Genomic DNA, 14,855 nt, shown 5'->3' on the forward strand with positions numbered 1-14,855 from the left:
GTGAGTTACTGACTGACTACTGTGGTATTGCAAGTGCTTTGCATTCCTCCTGGATAAGCTTCAGCTGCTCGCCTCAGCTACCCCTAGGGAGCTCCTGCTATCTGGACACCTATTCACTATCACTAAGGGTTGCCTGGACTCAGTGTAGGGTGCCACTCAGTAGGTGTACACCATAAACTGAGACAGCCTCCTACAGATGGGTCCCCCATTTCATCCAGCAGAGCTCTACCCTTGTGTTTGTTTCCAACAAACCATAGTTTCTGCCTCTATCAGAGTGGCTTCCAGAGTTGCATCTATTCATCTTACTGCAAGAGGTGCTGGCTCTTCTGTCTAAAGAGGCCATTGACACAGTGTCAGCGTCAGAAATAGGGGTGGGCTGCTCCTCCCACTATTCCCTAGTGCTGAATGGCTTCCTGCGGAAGGACAAATAAAAAATGCTAACATTTGCCCAAGTTCTGTCTGCCCTGAATCCGGGTGAGTGGATGGTAGACTTGAACTTGCAGAACGCATACTTTAATGTGCTCTTCCTGCAGTACCACAGACATTACTTGTGGTCCAAGGTCAGCTGTGCTACCATTCGGCCTTACCAGAGCCTCTCACGTGTTCACGAAGGTGATGGTGGTGGTCGCTGGAGGTTGTGGATACCTATGTCCCCCCCCCCCCCCCAAACGACTGGCTCTTTAAGGCATGCTTGAAACACAATCAGCCGTAGACCAAATCCAGGCAACAACGCTTGTGACATTGTTTGGGTTCTCGATCAACAAGAGGAATCACACCGGACTCCGTCGCAGAAGCTTCGTTTCATAGGAGCTTTGCTGGACACTGTGCAGTTCAGGGCCTTTCTTCCATTGCACACATAGTAGGACATCCAGACTGTGGCCCTGATGTTTCTGCCTCAGTCCTGGATTTCAGTGAAATTAGTTCTGAGACTTCTTGGCCTGCTGGCCTCACGCATCCTGCGTGTCTACTTTGCCAAGTATGTAGATCTGCAGTGGAATCCACACCCAGCGAACCTGATGGATATCATACAGTTTTCAGAGGAGACTGCACAAGATTTGCAGTGGTGGCTGTGCAACCACAGCCAGGCCAGTGGGAGACCGTTCTCCCTTCACCACCCAGAGCTTACGGTGGTGACTGATGCATCACTACTGGGTTGGGGAGGCTATCTGGGAGAAGAAGAGATTGGAGAGCTCTGGTCTCCAGGGGAAAGTCAGCTCCACATAAATCTGTTGGAGCTGCGGGCAATCCACCTTGCATTGAATGCCTTTCTGCTGTTTAAGGCTGGTGCAGATTCTCATAGACAATACCACCATGTGATACTGCAACAAACAGGGTAGAGTGGGGTCCTGTGCCAAGATTTCCTGCATTTCTCAGGCTGGCTGAAGCAACAGGGCATTTTCCGGATCATGAACCACTTTCTGGAATCTTCCAATGCCAGGGCAGACCAGTTCAGCTAGCAATGCCTGGCGGATCAGGAATGATGGTTGCACCCCAAGGTGGCGCAGTGGGCAGAACCCTGCTGGATCTTGTCACCACTGTCAAGAATCCACAGTGTCAAAACTTCTAGATGTTCCAATTTCCTAGAATGTCCTCTCTAGTAGACATGTTGAGTTGAGCACAAGACTTCTGTACGCCTTTCTGCCTATCCTGCCCAGAGGTTTGAAGATGATCAGGAACTACTGGGCAGAGTCATCCTAGTGGCTCTATATTGTGCCATCAGAGTGTGGCACCTGGACATTCTGGGCCTGAGCATCGGTCCTCTGATCATGGTACAGTTCAGGGGGATCTTCTGTTGCAGCAGCAGGGCATGGTTCTGCACCCGAACCTGCTTAATCTATGCCTCTGTTCATGGAGAGGGAGCGTCAGCAGGTGAGTACATTCAATCTACCACCTCAGGGTGTAGATGGATATCATCCAGCGTTGGGGCAAATTTGTGACCCAGTGCTAGTCTACAGAACAGACCCTTTGAAAGTCACTGTCAGATGTTTTATTTTTCTCTCTCACCCAACAAGGTATTGCATTGGGCACTCTTAAAGGCTCTTTATCAGCCTTTTTGCAACCAAACTTATTTAAATTGATTTTTGTAATGTTCTTTATCAGGAGTTGGTCACACAAGTTCCATCCCACACTGTTTGTGAAGCCACAGTTGGATCCTGTCCTGATGTCTCATGTGCTGCACCCCCCTTTGCCAATGGACAGTTGCTCTCTGCGACGTCTGACTCTAACAACTGTCTTCCCCACTTCAGCTTGTTGCATGAGTGAGCTCCAGGCGCTCTTGGTTCAACCACTCTATTTTTGCTGGACAAACTAGTGTTGAGGACCAGGGCAACCTTTTGCCACATGTTGTAACTCCTTTTCGGGTTGGGAAATCCATTACTTTACAGATGTTCTTTTCTCCACCTCACCCTGCAAAAAAGGAGGAGAGTCTCGATAAGCTGGACCGCAAAAGGGCTGTAAGCTTTTACATTGGCCCCAACCAAGACCATTGGGTAGACATTGGGTGGAAAATCATCTTTTTGTGGAGCTCTGGGGGGGGGAAAGAAAGGTAAGGGGGTGTAGAAAAGGATTCTGTCAAGTTGGATAGTCCTTAGCATGAGGATCTGGTACAGATTGGCTAAGTAGCCTCTGCAGGGATTGAGGGCCCATTCCATAAGGCGAAGGCTGCCACCACTGGATTGGCATCCGGAGAGGCTGTTTGTGACATCTTCCAGGCCATAATGGTGATGACATAAGTGCACATTCACAGAGCATTACTGCCTTGACAGGCAGGTCTGACGGGAAGGGCATTCGGACTGTTCAGTCCTGCAGAACTTCTTCTTTTGGGCCCACTCCACAGATCCTCCACCTTTGAAGGTATTGCTTTGGTATCTATTTTAAAATGGAGGAATCTGCTATTAGAAGTATCCATCAGAAGAACAAGCAATATACCTTTGGTAGCTCTTATGGATATTCCATCTAACCACAGATTTCTAACTGCCCTTCCACCTTCTGTGGAGCGGCCTCTATTTACCATCTTAAAAGGTCCCAAATTAGGGATCTGCACAAAGGTTTCGACTTCGGCACGCTGGGGTGGCTCTTGTATTGGGTTTGCTCTGTTACTTTTGGGATGGAACAAAGTCACAGTGGAGCCGCTCGGCACTGCCAAGCAGTGTGGGGTAATACTACTATGAAAAACCTCCAGATCCAGTCTTGCTCCTGGCGAACAGTCTAAAGGTGAGAAATCTGCTGTTATCAGCCATAGAGAGCTTTGTGGAAGGTAAGTAACCTGCTCCTCTGCTTGCTACCCCGCTCGCAGTGTGAGTAACGAAGAGCTCTGCATGCACTCCACTCCCACTGTGAAGGGGCAGGAGCTCTATCTGCACAGCATTCTGTGCTCAATCATGAATGTTCAAGGGCTGAGCACGTAGCACATTCCCAGCGTGAATGATGAAACTGTCTGCATGCTTCCACTCTCCATGTGAATGATGAAGACCCCTGTATGCACACCACCCTGTGTGACCGGTAAGAGCTCTTTGTGCACCCCACTCCTAGTGTGTATGATGATTTCTCCATGCACCCCACTCTCAGGGGAAGTGCTGTTGAGCTGTGCATGAACCGCAGTCCCACTGGGAATGACATGTTTTTAACCAGGCTCATCTCTCCTAGGGATCTCAAGATGGACAATCTTCTCATGGACGCAGATGGCTTTGTGAAGATAGCAGATTTTGGGCTCTGTAAAGAAGGTGCTTGTGACGGATACGCTCAGGGTGATGGTGAGGTGGGTGGGATGGATAGGCTCAGGGTGATGCCTCGGTGAGGTGGGTGGGATGGATACGCTCAGGGTGATGCCTCGGTGAGGTGGGTGGGATGGATACGCTCAGGGTGATGCCTCGGTGAGGTGGGTGAGATGGATAGGCTCAGGGTGATGCCTCAGTGCGGTGGGTGGGATTGATACGCTCAGGGTGATGCCTCGGTGAGGTGGGTGGGATGGATACCCGCTGGGTGATGCCTCGGTGCGGTGGGTGGGATGGATACGCTCAGGGTGATGCCTCGGTGAGGTGGGCGGGATAGATACACTCAGGGTGATGCCTCGGTGAGGTGCGTGTGACAGATAGGCTCAGGGTGATGCCTCTGTGAGGTGGGTGGGATGGATACGCTCAGGGTGATGCCTCGGTGCGTGGGTGGGATGGATACGCTCAGGGTGATGCCTCCGTGAGGTGGGTGGGATGGACACACTCACGATGATGCCTCGGTGAGGTGGGTGGGACAGATAGGCTCAGGGTGATGCCTCTGTGAGGTGGGTGGGATGGATACGCTCAGGGTGATGCCTCGGTGCGTGGGTGGGATGGATACGCTCAGGGTGATGCCTCCGTGAGGTGGGTGGGATGGACACACTCACGATGATGCCTCGGTGAGGTGGGTGGGACAGATACGCTCAGGGTGATGTTAGTATGGATACGCTCAGGGTGATGGTGAGGTGGGTGGGATGGATACCCTCAGCGTGATGCCTCGGTGAGGTGGGTGGGATGGATACGCTCAGGGTGATGTGAGTATGGATATGCTCAGGGTGATGGTGAGGTGGGTGGGACGGATACGCTCAGGGTGATGCCTCGGTGAGGTGGGTGGCATGGATACACTCAGGGTGATGCCTTGGTGAGGTGGGCGCGACGGATAGGCTCAGGGTCATGCCTCAGTGAGGTGGGCGGGATGGATAGGCTCAGGGTGATGCCTCGGTGAGGTGGGTGAGATGGATAGGCTTAGGTTGATGCCTCTGTGAGGTGGGTGGGATGGATACGCTCAGGGTGATGCCTTGGTGAGGTGGGTGAGATGGATACACTCAGGGTGATGCCTCAGTGCAGTGTGTGGGATGGATACACTCAGGGTGATGGAGAGGTGGGTGGGACGGATACGCTCAGGGTGATGCTTCGGTGAGGAGGGTGGGATGGATAGGCTCAGGGTGGTGGTGGTGAGGTGGGTGGGATGGATATGCTCGGGGTGATGCCTCGTGAGGTGGGTGGGATGGATACGCTCAAGGTGATTCCTCAGTGAGGTGGGTGGGATGGATACGCTCAGGGTGATACCTCGGTGAGGTGGGTGGGATGGATACACTCAGGTGATGCCCCGGTGAGGTGGGATGCCCCGGTGAGGTGGGTGGGATGGATACACTCAGATGATGCCCCGGTGAGGTGGGTGGGATGGATACACTCAAGGTGATGCCTCAGTGAGGTGGGTGGGATGGATACGCTCAGGGTGATGGTGAGGTGGGTGGAATGGATACGCTCAGGGTGATGCATCGGTGAGGTACGTGCAACAGATCGGCTCAGGGTGATGCCTCGGTGAGGTACGCGCGACGAATAGGCTCAGGGTGATGCCTCAGTGAGGTGGGTGGGACGGATACGCTCAGGGTGATGTTAGTATGGATACGCTCAGGGTGATGTTAGTATGGATACGCTCAGGGTGATGTTAGTATGGATACGCTCAGGGTGATGTTAGTATGGATACGCTCAGGGTGATGTTAGTATGGATACGCTCAGGGTGATGTTAGTACGGATACGCTCAGGGTGATGTTAGTATGGATACGCTCAGGGTGATGTTAGTATGGATACGCTCAGGGTGATGTTAGTATGGATACACTATAGTATGGATACGCTCAGGGTGATGTTAGTATGGATACGCTCAGGGTGATGTTAGTATGGATACGCTCAGGGTGATGTTAGTATGGATACGCTCAGGGTGATGTTAGTATGGATACGCTCAGGGTGATGTTAGTATGGATACGCTCAGGGTGATGTTAGTATGGATACGCTCAGGGTGATGTTAGTATGGATACGCTCAGGGTGATGTTAGTATGGATACGCTCAGGGTGATTTTAGTATGGATACGCTCAGGGTGATTTTAGTATGGATACGCTCAGGGTGATTTTAGTATGGATACGCTCAGGGTGATTTTAGTATGGATACGCTCAGGGTGATTTTAGTATGGATACGCTCAGGGTGATTTTAGTATGGATACGCTCAGGGTGATTTTAGTATGGATACGCTCAGGGTGATGTTAGTATGGATACGCTCAGGTTGAGGGTGAGGTGGGTGGCATGGATACGCTCAGGGTGATGCCTCGGTGAGGTGGGCGCGACGGATACGCTCAGGGTGATGTTAGTATGGCTACGCTCAGGGTGATGTTAGTATGGCTACGCTCAGGGTGATGTTAGTATGGCTACGCTCAGGGTGATGTTAGTATGGATACGCTCAGGGTGATGTTAGTATGGATACACTCAGGGGGATGGTGAGGTGGGTGGGACGGATACGCTTGGGGTGATGCTTCGGTGAAGTGGGTGGGATGGATACGCTCAGGGTGATGTGAGTATGGATATGCTCAGGGTGATGGTGAGGTGGGTGGGACGGATACGCTCAGGGTGATGCCTCGGTGAGGTGGGTGGCATGGATACACTCAGGGTGATACCTCGGTGTGGTGGGTGGGATGGATACACTCAGGGTGATACCTCGGTGTGGTGGGTGGGATGGATATGCTCTGGTGATGCCCCGGTGAGGTGGGTGGGATGGATACAATCAAGGTGATGCCTCAGTGAGGTGGGTGGGATGGATACGCTCGGGGTGGTGCCTCAGTGAAGTGGGTGGGATGGATAGGCTCAGGGTGATGCCTCAGTGAGGTGGGTGGGATGGATACGCTCAGGGTGATACCTCGGTGCGGTGGGTGGGATTGCTACACTCAGGGTGATACCTCGGTGCGGTGGGTGGGATTGCTACACTCAGGTTGATGCCTCGGTGAGGTAGGTGGGATGGATACGCTCAGGGTGATACCTCGGTGAGGTGGGTGGAATGGATACGCTCAGGGTGATGCCTCGGTGAGGTACGTGCGACAGATCGGCTCAGGGTGATGCCTCGGTGAGGTACCGGCGGCGAATCGGCTCAGGGTGATGCCTCGGTGAGGTACGGGCGACGAATCGGCTCAGGGAGATGCCTCGGTGAGGTACGGGTGACGAATCGGCTCAGGGTGATGCCTCGGTGAGGTACGCGCGACGAATAGGCTCAGGGTGATGCCTCGGTGAGGTACGCACGACGAATAGGCTCAGGGTGATGGTGAGGTGGGTGGGACGGACACGCTCAGGGTGATGTTAGTATGGATACGCTCAGGGTGATGTTAGTATGGATACGCTCAGGGTGGTGGTGAGGTGAGTGGGATGGATATGCTCAGGGTGATGCCTCAGTGAAGTGGGTGGGATGGATAGGCTCAGGGTGATGGTGAGGTGGGTGGGTGGGATGGATAGGCTCAGGGTGATGCCTCGGTGAGGTGGGTGGGATGGATAGGCTCAGGGTGATGCCTCTGTGAGGTACGCGCGACGGATAGGCTCAGGTTGATGCCTCTGTGAGGTACGCGCAACGGATAGGCTCAGGGTGATGCCTCTGTGAGGTACGCGCGACGGATAGGCTCAGGGTGATGCCTCTGTGAGGTACGCGCAACGGATAGGCTCAGGGTGATGCCTCGGTGAGGTACGCATGACGGATAGCCTCAGGGTGATGCCTCGGTGAGGTACGTGCGACGGATAGGCTCAGGGTGATGTCTTGGTGAGGTGAGTGGGTAATTGGGGTTCAGTGTAAGGGTGGTCTTTGCATGCAGAATGGGGTTGTTACGGACTTTGCATGGATGGCCTTAGCCTGTGGGATGAACCCAGCGTGCCTGGCAGCGATGGGTGTTGTAAGGATGAATTGTCTATGCGTGTTGGGTGGGACGAACAGTGCTGGGTGATGTTATGGGCTCTGTAAAGGTTGCATATGCATGGGGAAGACATGGGAGACCTCCACCCCATTCTTCAGGTCTTTAATTCTGCAATTCTCTCCATCAGGAATGGGTTTTGGGGATCATACAAGCACGTTCTGTGGTACCCCAGAATTCCTGGCTCCAGAAGTCTTGACGGACACCTCTTACACTCGTGCTGTGGACTGGTGGGGCCTGGGTGTGCTGATCTACGAGATGATGGTCGGTGAGGTGAGGATCCGCCAAGTCCTTCAGACTGCACGTTTTCCAAATCTGAGGCCTTTAAGGTGGCACTGAGGCTTGAATCTGGGCCAGGCTGGTGGTGCCTTTTGACTGGATCTGAGACAGACTGGCTGTGTTTAAAACCGGTGTCCGGATGGGCAGTCTGTGCATTTAAACTGCAGTGGGACTTTTCCAGGAGAGACTAGGAGTGCCTTCGGGCTGCATCTGGGACAGACTGGTTGGGTCTCTACATTTGATAAGGCTGGCAGTGACTGTAGGCTCTATTCAGACTGTATCGCGAACAGGTTGTGATACTTTGGGGAGAAGGTAGGACAGGCTGGCCGTGCCTTTAGGCTGTACCTCGGATAGACGTTTGGTGCCACATGGCTGCTTTCAAACTGTGTCAAGGACAGATTAGTGAATCTTTAGGCCTCATCTGAGACAGGCTGGCAGTGCCTTTGTTTAGGTGAGACAGGCTTGGCGCTACCTTCAGGCTGTGCCTAGAACAGGCTGACAGTGCTCTTAGACCATGGGTCTTCAAACTGGGGGGCGCCGCCCTAAGGGGCCCGTAGTGATCCCAGGGGGGTGCCAGGCTCTGGTCAAAAGAAGCATTATACTGGTAACAGTTTTGGTTTTACATGGGAAAAAATAAGCGTCTGTAAACTGCTCTGTAATGGCCCATCAGTAACCTGTTTTGTCATCCTGGCTGGGAGTGTGTGCCAAAAGGTAAAGAACTCCAAATATTTTTCAAAGCCTAACCCCCTCCCCCACTTACAATAATCACACTATGGATATTTTTACATGTTAGTAAGGCCTGCCTGACTAGAATTTTACATTTTGGCAATCATGTATATGCATTTTTTAAAAGGTAAGAGAACTTAACTGCAATGTTTAAATAATTCCAGAAATATTTACACATTGCCAACTTAATAGAATAATTGTAAAAATAATTCTGAGTTGGGCCTGATGATTCTTTTTTTTCACTGGGGGGGGCCGACATTAAAAAGTTTGAAGACCACTGCCTTTGACTGATATGGGTCTGTCTGGGCCCATCAGCTAACATTGAGACTGTGTCTGGGCTGAGGGTGTGTCTGTCTTCAGGCTGTGCCAGGAAAGGTAGACGGTGCCATTAAACTTTATCTGGGAGAGGCCTGGTGGTACCCTTAGGCTGTGTCTGGGCTGAGAGTGTCTGTCTTTAGGCTATGCCAGGTACAGATAGACGGTGCCATTAAACTTTATCTGGGAGAGGCCTGGGGGTACCCTTATGCTGTGTCTGAGACAAGCTGAGGATGCCTTTTAACTGTGTCTGTGGAAAGGGTAAGGATGCTGTTAGGATGTCTTGGGAACAGGGTGGCGGACCCTTAGGCTGTGTCTGGGGCAGGCTGTTGGTGTATTTGGCTAAATGCAAACATCCATTATTGGTTTTGGTTTGCTGTTTCTGAAAGACATTTGAGTGGAATGATCTGTTGTATGATACCGTGGCAGTGAGTCATTTTGCTCAGTGTTAGCCCCACAGTCATGGGCCCGGATGTGATATCCAGCCTTGAGGATGGGTTCCCTACTCCACTTCTCTACACATAGGAAGGTTTTACACATCTCAGGGCTCCTGGCATTGAGGGTTCTGATAACTTTACCTCTCAGCCCCCTCAGTGCTACACACAGCATGTCCAATAGCATTGCTTGATGCAGAAGCCAGTGCACTGGCTCCTTAATAAAAAAGTCTGTAGTCACTGCCTCCATGTTCACACACACACACACACACCCATACTCCTGCGCGCCCTCAGTCAGCATCCTGCGCGCCCTCAGTCAGCATCCTGCGCGCCCTCAGTCAGCATCCTGCGCGCCCTCAGTCAGCATCCTGCGCGCCCTCAGTCAGCATCCTGCGCGCCCTCACATCTCTTCTTCGTGATGGAGTCGTGCCCTGGATCTTCTCGAGGTTGTGTATTTGGGAGGCGTGGACTGCAGGGGTGCGTACAATCCTAGAGCGGGTTGAGGCAGCAGTTCCTCACTAGTCGCACTCCTAGTTCATCAAGCTGCACTTGAGAAGAAAAGTAAATGCAGATCTCCCTTTCCTTAGTTGACAGGTTTATCTGTGCTTCAGCCACTCTCCCATTCCCTGCCCTTCCCCACACAAATCCCATATTCCTGGCGCGATTCTTGGTCATTTTTTTCCATTTGTGTCTCTCATTCCTAGTCCTCTCTTGTAAGATGGGCTTCGTCCTTGCAGTTTAGGACTTTACGGGAAGATTTGAGGGCCCCAGTGGCTGATTTTCAGTATCCACATCGCCTTAGTGTGGTGGTGTCTGAGTTCTGTAACTGATGGCTTTTGCACCCAGGTCCAGTCCAGTCCAGTCCAGATGCTGTCAGTCTTCCACTGGGCTAACGAAGGAGATCCCCCTGTGACTTGGGATTCTGATTGAGCATCTTGTCTGAAGGAGCCTCTGTGCTTGATGTTCTGAGACAGCCCTCGTGGGTGCCTGTCCTTCTGTGCCCAGTCGCCTTTGCCAGCAATGACCAGGGATAGCTTGGCACACGAGTGGGCGCCACATCTGCCCCCTGGAGATGCACAGCCCATGGTGTCCAGCATGCTGCTGCCTTTGCTTCCACCTCGTGCACCACAGGTGGCATTTCAGGCCCTAATCCCTTCAGTCACCCCCATCTACAAGAAGAATGTCCAGGGGGTGCGCGATTGACAAGGAGGCCCAATGCGGTTATGCTCTCAAGCGATTGATAATAAAATCAATCAGCAACTCAGCTGGTAGGAGGCTCAGCGTAGAGACCAGTGGATCAGCGGGTTCTGTTCTCTTTGCTGGTGGGGAGTCTGTGGTGTCTCAGTGCTGGTGATTCCTTCTTCCAGAAGGTTTGTTTCTTTGGGTGAGGAGGACCCACATATCCTGTAAGTCCTCCTCTTCCTCAGCTTAAGGAGCATTTGCTGTAGAGATTGTTTTGCTGAAGGTGGCTCTAGAATTCTACTGGAGCTCCAAGTGATGCCATTTTAGCCCCATTGGATCCGACTGACAACTTATAGACTGAGAATAAATACTCGTGTGTATGAGGGAGCATGGGTTTCATAAAGTGACAGTGCACCCGCCCCCTGTTTGCACCGGTGATCTTGGACATCCCATGGTTATGACTGTAGGAGCTCCTGGAGGGGGGTTACTGTAGTTACCACAAGGAGTTACCGTACTCCTGGAGGTCATGTTCCTAATTCATCAAATCCTTGTAAACTGATATTACTGAATCTGGGTTTGAGGGTTTCTCATCCTATAGAATATTATTCCAGCCCAGTCTCTGAATATTCTCTTCCAGAGTATGATATTCCAACCCAGTATCTGAAATAAACAGTATTCTATCCTGGTGCCTGTACCAAATGATTTTTTATCCAGAGACTGTACAGAATGATATTCTACCCCAGAGCCTCAACAGAATGATATTTTATTCCGGTGTCTGTACAGAATAATAATTTGAATCAAATTCTATCCCAGTGCCTGTACAAAATATTATATCTCGGAGGCCAACAGAATGATATGTTATCCCAGAGCCTGTACAGAATGATATTCCACCCTGTGTCTGTACAGAATGATATTCCACCCTGTGTCTCTACAGAATGATATTCTATTCAAGTGTCTGTACAGAATTATATGCTGTTCCGGAGTTTGTGAAGAATATTTTATTCCGGTGTCTTTACAGAATGGTATCCTATCCCGGAGTCTGTACAGAATATTTTATTCCAGTGTCTGGGCAGAATAGATATTTTGTCCTGGAGTCTGTAAAGAATGATATGCTATCCTATGTCTTTACAGAATGATATCCTATCCCAGAGTCTGTACAGAATGATACTTTATTCCACTATCTGTACAGAATAGATATTCTGTCCTGGAGTCTGTAAAGAATGATATGCTATCCTGTGTCTTTACAGAATGATATCCTATCCCAGAGTCTGTACAGAATGATACTTTATTCCACTATCTGTACAGAATAGATATTCTATCCCAGAGTCTGTACTGAATGATATTTTATTTCAGTGTCTGTATAGAATAGATATCCTATCCTGGAGTCTGTAAAGAATGACTTGCTATCCTTGTCTCTTTACAGACTCCTGGATAGAATATCATTCTGTAAAGAATGACTTGCTATTCTGTGTCTTAGCAGAATATTCTATCCCAGAATCTTACAGAATGATGCTTTATTCCAGTGTCTGTACAGAATAGATATTCTATCCTGGAGTATGTAAAGAATGATGTACTATCCTGTGCCTTTACAGAGTGATATTCTAACATGGAGTCTGTACAGAATATTTTATTCCGGTGTCTGTATAGGATGATATTCCACCCTAGTGTCTGTACAGGATGATGTTCTATCCAGGGGTCTTGTGTGGAATACTTTTCTATTCCAGTGTCACTACAGAGGGACATTCTATCTCAGTGTCTGTCCGAAATTAAATTCTATTCCATTGCCTGTACTGAATGATATTCTGTCTTAGTGTCTGCACAGAATACTTTATCCCAGTGTTTGTACAGATTGATATTTATATCCCAGAATTTCTACAGAGTGATATTCTGTAGAAAAACTGGGATAGACTGATATTCCAACTTAGTGTCTGTACAGAATGACATTCTATCCTAGCTTCTGTATGGAATGATGCTCTAACCCAGTCTCTATCCAGAATTATATTGCTCAGAGTATACAGGGATTTATAATAGTTCTTATTTATTAAATGCAATGTGTCATGGGGCAGAGTGACAACCCAAAAACAATAATATTCCTCTAGTTCTTTTCCATTAAGATCTACAGACCCTGAAGCAGGTTGACGCCTGTTATTGGGGTTGACACGTCTATTCTTGCATGGTGTCTGTGTTGTTTTGCTGATGAGACTATTTCTTGTTTCAGTCTCCTTTCCCTGGTGATGATGAAGAGGAAATGTTTGACAGCATCGTCAACGAGGAAGTGCGATACCCTCGCTGCCTATCTCTGGAGGCAATTGGAGTCATCCGCAAGGTAAAGCTAGAAACCTCCCGATGTGGGTGACCAAAGATGATGTGACATGGCCCCAGCCAAGAATCCCCTCAACCAGGTAACCAAGGATGAAGTGACATGCCCCCAGCCAAGAAGCCCTTCAACTAGGTAACCAAGGATGAAGTGACTTGCCGCCAGCCAGGAAGCCCCTCAACTAGAACCCTGTCTGTGAGGTGGCAGCAGCTGTAGCTGCAGTGCAAGCCTCAGGGAGCTGGTTCGGCAGTACTGAGGGTCCATGGTGGAGCCCCCAGGATGCATGCAATTGGCTCCCCAATACCAGATCTGGAATGGGGGGACAATTCCATGATCTTAGATACCTTACATGGCCATATTCGGAGTTACCATTGTGAAGCTACATATAGGTATTGACCTATATGTTGTGCACGTGTTTTAATACCATCTCCGCACTCACAAAGTCCCCCTGAATTATGTGGGGGCACCTTTGCTAGTGCAAGGGTGCCCACACACTTAGTAACTTTGCACCTAACCTTCAGTAAATGAAGGTTAGACATATAGGTGACTTATAAGTTACTTAAGTGCAGTGAAAATGGCTGTGAAAAATTGTGTGCACTATTTCATGCAGGCTGCAATGGCAGACCTGTGGAAGGGTTTGTCTGAGCTTCTTATGGGTGGCAAAAGAATTGCTGCAGCCCATAAGGATTGCCTGGAACCCCAATGCCCTGGGTACCTAGGTACCATATACTAGGGACTTATAAGGGGGGTCCAGTGTGCCGATTGGAATTGGTAAATGAAGTCACTAGCCTATAGTGACAAATTTAAAAGCAGAGAGAGCATAAGCACGGAGGTTCTGGTTAGCAGAGCCTCAGCACTACTGACAACACATACATTAGGCCACAAACTATGAGCACTGGGGTCCTGGCTAGCAGGATCCCAGTGACACAGTAAAAACACACTTACATACACTCACAAACAGGCCAAAAGTGGGGGTAACCATGCTAGAAAGAGGCTACTTTCTCACACTAGGTAACCAAGGATGAAGTGACATGCCCCCAGCCAGGAAGCCCCTCAACTAGGTAACGAAAGACGAAGTGACTTGCTCGGGTCCGCCATTCCTCAGTCACAGCTCTTCAGTCTGACCGTGTCCAAGGAAAAAAACTAAGTTCTGCTAGTCCCACGTTTCCTTCTGTTACACATTTTCAAGAGGTTAAATAATTTGATGATATTGCTTGGAACAGTCTAGAGATCTTAGGCCCCTCCTCTTAAATGTTTTGGGTACCAGGAATGGGGGGCCAGAAAGGATTGAATGACTGCCCAGTGGGGCGATGGGTGTTGGGTCCTGTAGCCCCCCCTCTACACTGTCTATAGGGGAATGACACGTTGCCTTGACAGGCCTGTTCTGTGAGTTTGGTTCAAGAGAAGGATTCCTAGCAGGGTAGCTACGTAGTTTACTCTCACTGCTCCCATGTGCTGCTTTTGGAGTCTTTGCATACTTTACTCTCCTGTGGTTGAGTCAACAAGCAATGAAGTGTTTCTCTAGGAGGTGGTGTAAGTTTGAGCCCTGGCAGAGTGTTGAGTAAGTGCACTCAGCGAAGATCAATGGTCAGTCAATGTGGCTTTTATCCAGTCCCTGAGAAGGATGATGAGTTGGGGTAGGAACACTGCAGGTGAGCACGTGGTGGGGCTCGGGTATTTTTCTTTGGGCCTGGGCTGAAGGTCCCCGTAGCTCCTGCAGTTGGTCCCATCAGACCTCAGTCTCCACTACGCCTTTGCTCTTTTCCTCAGCAGCCAGTGCAGACTCTTCTTTGGTCTCCCTGCAGGGCACAGAAGCTTTGAGGTTTCCTAGTGCCCTCAGGCGTGGACCCGCATCAGCGAGGTTGATACGGTGAGGTTCCAGGCCTGGAAGA

At 50.2% G+C, this 14,855-nt stretch overlaps 1 protein-coding gene across 1 annotated transcript in view; it reads left to right on the forward strand.

Moving 5' to 3' along the window:
- PKN3 (protein kinase N3) overlaps positions 1-14,855 on the forward strand; it is a 167,814-nt gene that overhangs the window by 124,101 nt on the left and 28,858 nt on the right. The window contains exons 18-20 of the mRNA XM_069237013.1: positions 3,646-3,722; positions 7,841-7,983; positions 12,865-12,972. Coding sequence (XP_069093114.1) covers positions 3,646-3,722; positions 7,841-7,983; positions 12,865-12,972 — 328 coding nt within the window. The remainder of the gene's footprint in view (positions 1-3,645; positions 3,723-7,840; positions 7,984-12,864; positions 12,973-14,855) is intronic.

This window comes from Pleurodeles waltl, chromosome 6 (assembly GCF_031143425.1).
Source record: "Pleurodeles waltl isolate 20211129_DDA chromosome 6, aPleWal1.hap1.20221129, whole genome shotgun sequence".
NCBI lineage: Eukaryota > Metazoa > Chordata > Amphibia > Caudata > Salamandridae > Pleurodeles > Pleurodeles waltl.